The sequence below is a fragment of the Quercus lobata genome, chromosome 9 (assembly GCF_001633185.2).
Source record: "Quercus lobata isolate SW786 chromosome 9, ValleyOak3.0 Primary Assembly, whole genome shotgun sequence".
Lineage (NCBI taxonomy): Eukaryota > Viridiplantae > Streptophyta > Magnoliopsida > Fagales > Fagaceae > Quercus > Quercus lobata.
This window is the reverse complement of record NC_044912.1, coordinates 8,990,322-8,997,967: the sequence shown is the minus strand read 5'-3', so window position 1 is coordinate 8,997,967 and position 7,646 is coordinate 8,990,322. Positions and strand designations below refer to the sequence as shown.

At 37.6% G+C, this 7,646-nt stretch overlaps 2 protein-coding genes across 2 annotated transcripts; one reads left to right on the top strand and one right to left on the bottom strand.

Annotated features, from left to right (window-relative positions):
• The first annotated feature begins 383 nt into the window (after nucleotides 1-383).
• LOC115959345 (ISWI chromatin-remodeling complex ATPase CHR17-like) lies at nucleotides 384-2,389 on the top strand. Its single transcript, XM_031077694.1, has 5 exons — nucleotides 384-549; nucleotides 1,160-1,338; nucleotides 1,450-1,665; nucleotides 1,868-1,966; nucleotides 2,079-2,389. The coding sequence occupies exons 2-4, from the start codon at nucleotides 1,225-1,227 to the stop codon at nucleotides 1,880-1,882; spliced, it is 345 nt and encodes a 114-aa protein (XP_030933554.1). The 5' UTR covers nucleotides 384-549; nucleotides 1,160-1,224; the 3' UTR covers nucleotides 1,883-1,966; nucleotides 2,079-2,389.
• A 2,604-nt stretch (nucleotides 2,390-4,993) lies between these two features.
• On the bottom strand, nucleotides 4,994-5,893 carry LOC115961159. Its single transcript, XM_031080189.1, has one exon. The coding sequence runs from the start codon at nucleotides 5,891-5,893 to the stop codon at nucleotides 4,994-4,996; it is 900 nt and encodes a 299-aa protein (XP_030936049.1).
• Nucleotides 5,894-7,646: the final 1,753 nt, after the last annotated feature.

The following is a 7,646-nucleotide window of genomic DNA, read 5'->3' as shown; positions in this document are numbered from 1 at the left end:
TGGATGATTACCATGTAAGCTTCATTCTTTTCTCTACTTATTTTTATTGCCAAATAGAGGTGGTATTCATTCTTTTCTCTTTTTGGAAGCATCTTATAGCAGACTTACAGTCAAACATATTGGAATCTATTTTGTTTATTATTATTATTTTCTGTATTTCTTTTCCAGAAGTATCTAATTGCTGAAAAACTTTGTTGCTTTAAGAAATTGCAAGCTTGTTAAGCTGCTTCATAGAATTTATATCTTGAGAGGAAATTTGAAAGAATGTTGGTGTGGAGCAGTTGGCATTGGCAATGTATTAGTGATGAGTGATTTGGAACACACCTTTCTTGTTAAAAAAAAAAAAATTGTTTTTTCTAAGCTTGGCTATTGGTGCATTTCAGGGATTTTCTTAATGGAGTAGAAGAGATTTCAATACTTTCATCAGGGCTTGTGAGAAGTATGGCCGAAATGACATAAAAAGTATTGCTTCTGAAATGGAAGGGAAAACGGAGGAGGAAGTTGAAAGATACGCAAAGGTCTTTAAAGAAAGATAGAAAGAGTTAAATGGTGAGTAATATTCAATTTTACACCATTGTTACCTTAAGTTAAAATAAATTCTAATGGGAAGCAAATGTATACTTCAATTATTGAGATATGTACATAAAGTTCTCGTATTGGGTTTTGGTAACATCTGTTTCCATGAACTTCAACGTCTTTGACCTTCGATCCCATGGCATTAGTTGCTGTTCTCCAGTCCCCTAGTACATGCAAAAATAACCCATAAATGTGTGTTTTTGTTTGGTTTTGTATTTTGTTTTTGTTTTCTTCTGTTTGGCTAAGGGGAAGAGATTGTCTTAACTGGTTTAACTGGGTTGTTGAGCCATCTGTTATTGAAAGAGATGAGCCACATTAGTGCCTGGTTTTGAGCTAAACTGCAGCACTGCTTGGTTGGTTCAGCTTCTTGAGTTAGTCTTCATTGGTTTTTTTTTTTTTTTGGGTTATAGGAAAACATAATATTTGTGGTTGAACCTGATACAGATTGCAGTTGTTTCTGTACTTTGGTTAAGCTCTGTGAAAAGTGGTTGATATGGTAGAACTATTTACTGTCAATTTCATGATCTCATTAAAACTTTGGTAGCATTGGATCTAATTGTTATCTCTAAAATGATTCCTCCAGATTATGATAGGATCATTAAGAATATCGAAAGGGGGGAGGCTAGAATTTCGTGAAAGGACGAGATCATGAAAGCTATTGGGAAGAAATTGGACCGGTACAAGAATCCATGGCTGGAACTCAAGATTCAGTATGGTCAGAATAAAGGGAAATTGTACAATGAAGAATGTGATCGTTTCATGGTGTGCTTTCTTTGCAGTCTTCTTCCTCCACTCCCTTCCCTGTGTGAACTTTGGTGTATAGGTTCCATGTTCAATTATTTAAACACATTTTTTGCCTGCCACAATATGCAGATATGCATGGTTCACAAACTTGGGTATGGGAACTGGGATGAGTTAAAGGCTGCATTTCGCACATCACCCTTGTTTCGTTTTGATTGGTTTGTGAAGTCTCGCACAACTCAAGAACTTGCAAGGAGGTGTGATACACTAATTCGGTTGGTGGAGAAGGAAAACCAAGAGTACGACGAGAGGGAGAGACAAGCTCGTAAAGAGAAGAAGCTTGCCAAGGTTCGATTTGTTCCTGCCCAAACTTCTTAGAACACCATTATGCACATTCTTCTTAACTGGTTTCTGTCACACATTGGCTTCACCCACCTCACTGACATGCATCCCTTCATATAAATCTTCCATTTATTTGATCAAGCCAATCTTCATCCATCCGAATTTTTACATTTCACTACATCTCATACTTTAATAATGTATGTTTCAGAATTTGACACCATGAAAGCGAGCCCTGGCTAGGCAGACTGAGAGTCCCTCTTCCTTAAAGAAGCGGAAGCAATTGACCATGGATGACTATGTTACTTCAGTATGTTACTGTCTTTGCATGATTACTAAATATATCATGATTTTGCTTTCTATTCATGTGGTAGTTACCAGCCATGGATTTACTGAAGCTAATTTTGTTCTTTTTGTTGCAGGGAAAGCGTAGGAAATGATATTGAAATATAAAATTAAGAAATTTTTTTGGGGGATGAATCCCCCTTTAAATTACGGTGTAGCAGTAGTGTGGGCAAGGAGTGCCTCTAGTTTGCGCACTAGTTTGTTATATCCCCTTGTTTTTGGATCAGGGTTCAGAATTCATCGTTTCACTGATGGAATTGGTAATATATTAGATCTGAAGAGTTTTGGAATTTGTATAAATGAAACTACTCCAGTATTTTGTACCTTGTAGTTGATTTTAGCTGGTCATCTAATGAAATATACTGTATTAGCTGCTTAAGGCTATCCCCCCAATCTTTCCTCATCCAAATATTTCTATAAACACATGGGTTATGACTTTATGTTAAGTTGGCATCAACTTTAGCTCTCGTTTGATCTGGCATATGTATTTCATGCAAGACCTACAAGGGTTATGACTTTATGTTAAGTCCCATTTGGTCCATTTCGGTCTAATTTGGTTCACTTAGGTCCACTTTGGTTAATTCGGTCCAATTCAGTATATTTGGTCTATTTTGGTCCAATTCGGTCCACTTAGGTCCATTCCGTCCATTATAGTTTTAATCATTCGGTTCACTGCAGTCCAATTCGGTCTATTAGGTTCATTCAGTCTATTTTAGTCCACTTCAATCCTATTCGGTCCACTTAGGTCCATTCAGTCCAATTCAGTTTTGGGCTCGAAGTTTTATTTTATTTTTCTTAATTTTTAGGTTGAAAAGCATGAAATTTTATTCTATTTCTGTCAAACTCTTTAGTTTTAGGTGAAAAAATACAAACAAAATACGTATTGGAAATAAAGATATGGGCCCTAGAAAAGCAATAAAAATAATAAAAATTCAAAAAATTACCTGAAAATTAAAATTTCAACAATATAGGTATAATAATTATATTTGGAAAGAAAAAATAAATGCTACAATTCTAAAATTATATAATAATTTAAACTTATTGTAATATGTAACATGTATTCCATAGAATGGGGGTGTACAATTTTTTAAAAATCTTCTTGGATATGTTTAAATTAGTAAACTAACTATAATATTTTTTTTTTAAATCACTATAATAACATATTCTCCATGTATATAAGAAAATATTATAATAATCTAAGTTCAAATTTATCGTTATTGCTCTTCCTGTGTAGAGTGTGTATCCAACCCACCAACACAACCCAACCTAACCCACCATAAGTCTATTTGGGTGGTGTCATGTGTAGTGCATAGGATGTGACTTCAAGGCTTTAGGTGGCACGTAAGGGTCAGTGGAAGCTTGAAATCTTCAATAATGAGTTGATCTATCAATCTGATTGTGGAGAGCTGAATGTCTTACACCACTAGGGAGACACTTGGAATGCTAAGGGGCGTAGAGACACGTCAATGTGTTTGGTACTATATTTCAAATAACATGTTTTAATGTGTAAAAAAACATTACTCAAATTTTTTTCTTTCTCTTTTGGCACTTAAACTGTACCAGCCTTGTGATTTTATCGTGAATATGAATGCAAATATTTGAATAATATAGCATGATTCGTTGAGATGAGTGGCGTTTGAATTCGTTGAGATGAGGACGCTTACAATATACCGTCTATCAAAGTCTTACATTAAAGCCTATGTGATAAAGTAAGAAAGTTTCAAATTTGAGCTTTTAGACTTGGTGTGGTTCTCTTTAGTCTAAAATTTCATTAAGGTATGTCCTTGCAATATATGGAGACAAATAACCTAATTCATTTAATTTGACTCTTGCAATTTAATTTCAGCATTGTAGTTAGTTTTATGCACAAAATAGGAAACTTGAGTTCATTGTTATATCTGTCGTGACTTTTTACATCTATACGTTTATATTTAAAGCAATAAGTTATAAAAATACCAATTTTCACTTGCCTGTTGAAATTAGTTCCCAACTTGGGATTAAAAAAAAAAAAAATTCCCCCAGTGGAAGTCGACCATCTTATAGTCGATTTCCACACGAAATCGACTCTCTGATAGTCGATTTCGTATGGAAATCGACTATAAGATGGTCGACTTCCACTTTTAAAGATTTTTTTTTTTTTTGGTTTTTGGCACCTACTCAAAATCCCCAGTGGAAGTGGACTGTCTTAATACCAAATCGACTCTCAGAGAGTCGATTTCCATAGGAAATCGACTATTAGGGAGTCGATTTCTACTTGGGTTTTTTTTTTCCATTTTTTTTTTTTGTTTTTGTTTTTGGCACCTACTCGTGCAGCAGTAAACCATAATTGGTTTCCCTTCCCCTGCAGTAAACTAGATCCAGAACACATAACATGAGCAGCGGTAAACAAGTAGATACAAGCATATGATACTAGTAAATGGCTCGTACATCATATGCAAACAGCTGGATTCAAACAGTTACTATGACCATTATAGGTTCTCTATTAACGGACAAAAAGCATTCAATACTAGCTATCATCGCTTCAAAGGAGGGCCCTGTGGTTGAATTTGCCAAAGTAATAGCTACTAATGCCAAAGTAATATAATTGTTGGCATTATAGGCAAAAGCTGCACAACACAACTATAGTAACAAGTACAATGGACAGCAAATAGTTCAATTACAACAACATTCAACAATAACCAAAATAACAACTAATAAATAGAACATAGTCTCCATATTTGCCTACCACTTGTCCATACTAAACCATATTGATACAACATACTCTACATAGTCACCAAGCACTTCTCCATACTGATACAACAGATTCTACATAGTCACCTAGCACTTGTCAATACAGAAGATAACCACAAGTCCCACGTACAATGTCACTTAGCAAAATCGAGTTTCCGCTTGCCTGCCAAAAATTAAAATACGGTCATTAGTTTCCAAATGCAAAGAACTAGAAGAAAATGAAATTCTGAATATATTATATAAAAACAGTGAGGGCACTTGCCTAGTTTATAGTAGTACCACTTGTCGATGCCCCACGGGAATTGGGACAACTTCTACGGTTATGCCCCTCTTGATGACACACTCCGCATTGTTGCCTCGGTTGAGTCTCCCTCAAGTCCGGATCTTCCCTCCGGCTTCCCCGTTCTCGCCGTACCCCATCCATTTCATTCCTTATTCTTGACTTCACAGGACGACCTATGCCCCGCAACAGCAGTGGATCAGGCACCCATCGTGGTCCGGAAACGTCCCTCCACTCAGACTCTGACTTTGGTACCACAAAATTATGTGAATATGTGAGAATGGCGTTGTTCAAACTGTAACATGGGTCAATATAGTTGGTCGCATTGAGATGCAGACCTTGAAGAACTTTAATTGCATGTGAACAAGGGATCTTCAAGTTTTGCCACTTTCTGCAACCACATGTTCTAGCAAATATGCGCACTTCATGACTGTGGTTTCCCCTTCCACCTCTATGGTCATTGTACGGGGTAACCACCTGATATACACCCTCTGCATGATTAAATTTCCTCACAGTGTGTCCTGCAATTTTCTGCTCATTTCTGCTATAGATCTCCATTGCATAATCACTCCATAGCTTACCTCGAGAGAGATCAGAAGTAATTTGTTTATGTCGATCGTGGAAATATGCAACAAGTTTGCACCAAGTGAAATGAACCATTGCAGCAATGGGCAAACCGCGGGCACCTTTAAGTACCCCATTAAAGCACTCGGAGATATTGGTTGTCATTGCCCCGTAACGTCTTCCACCATCATGTGACTGGGTCCATTTCTCCACTTCCTCACTCACTAGATATGTGTACGGCATATAACGTTCAATTCGCGTATCAGTAGGGTCTACACCCCTCAGTAAATTAATCTCGGCCTCCTTAATGGTTTGCATTATGGACTTAAATTTAGCTTCATTACTCGCATATCCAGCTTTCAAGGCCAATGCCTTTAGAATCGGGTTATCAAAGTGTCTGTTGAAGTTGCTAGCAACATGTCGAAGGCAATATCGGTGATATACCTATTCTCTTCCGTCCTCACGTCTAGGCCACTCTTGAATGGCACATTTGATACCTTTATGTCGGTCAGAAATAATACAAATGCCATCGTTAGGTATGACATGCTCTATGGAAGTCCTGAGACACTCTAAAAACCACCCCCAACTAGCTCCTGACTCCTTGTTCACAACAGCGAAGGCGAGAGGCAAAACCTTTTGGTTAGCATCCGTTGCCATTGCAATCAACAATACCCCTTTGTATTTACCATACAGATGAGTCCCGTCAATACTAATCACTGGCCTGCAATATTGGAATGCAGCAATGCATGGAGCGAATGCCCAATATACATAGCGTAGTAACGCAGTACCTTCGTGTGGCCTAGGTATGGTGTGATAGCTGTACTGGGTACCTGAGTCCTCATCCAAGTATGCCAACAACAACTTTCGCAACTTTTGGTAAGACTCCTCCCAATCCCCAAATATCTTAGCAATTGCCTTTTGTTTTGCGTCCCATACTTTATAGTAAGAAAGCTCATGATTATACTTAGTACGTATGATCTCCCATAGCTCATCAATACGTGCAGTGTGATTTTTTTGCAATTTTCCCAGAATTTCTGATGCAACAAAATGCGAATCCATCATTCTACCATCTCTTTTTAGGCCAAAGGGTATACAAGTGTGTGGACCCACATAAGACGTAACCATCCACATACCATTGAATTTAGTCTTCATGTATGCCCCAACATACCACTTGCAGTTGTCATCAACACATGCGGCGCACAATTTCGTTTTGGTCGACCTCCGGATTTTAAAATTTCTATTATCATTTGCTGCGTATATTATCAATGTATGCTTCACCGCATCTTTATTTGCAAAAGTCAACCCTTTAGAAAAATTTAGAAAAATGCATCCCATCTTCCCAAGTAGAGACAAATGGTATCTGAAGACGTGAAGGATCAACCATATCTTCCCAAGTATTTGAGTAGAATGACTCAGCAGGAGGTCTGTAGCCAGTGGTCGTATTTCTATTATGCTGGACACCAATATCATCATTTGCATCACCTTCATCATGGTCCTCCATATTTTCCTCTTCAAAATTGGGAACGACTTTATGTTCATCCACATCGTTCTCAAAGTCGCCTTGCTCAATCCTCTCTTCGTACTCATCCACAACCTCAACATTTTCACCATCATTCGCAACATGATCTTCCTCTTCGTCTTCCTCCTCTAAATGTGTCTCTTCACGATAGAGGGTTTCACTAGTATTAGCAACATGATCTTGAGATGGGAGCGTATAACCTCCCATCGTATACCCTTGTGTAGTATATCCTCCCATCGTATACCCTCCCATTGTAGTGCATCCATCATCTAGGGCTGTAAATTGCAAAGCCGTAGTTGTTTCTTGCACCACCTCAGTAGTGTTATCTGCAGGCGCCTCCAAACTTACATACAACTCAGCAGCATTTACTTGGGGCATTTTCTGGATCCTATTAAATATCATCTTTACATGTTTATCTTCTTTGATCGCCATATACCCATAATTTATCCGTTCATGAAGGACTTCTTGTGGGTAACGATAAATAATCTTGATGTCATACCAAGCAGGATTCAATTTCAATTCGTCCATTATTTTCCTCTTCAAATCATTCAA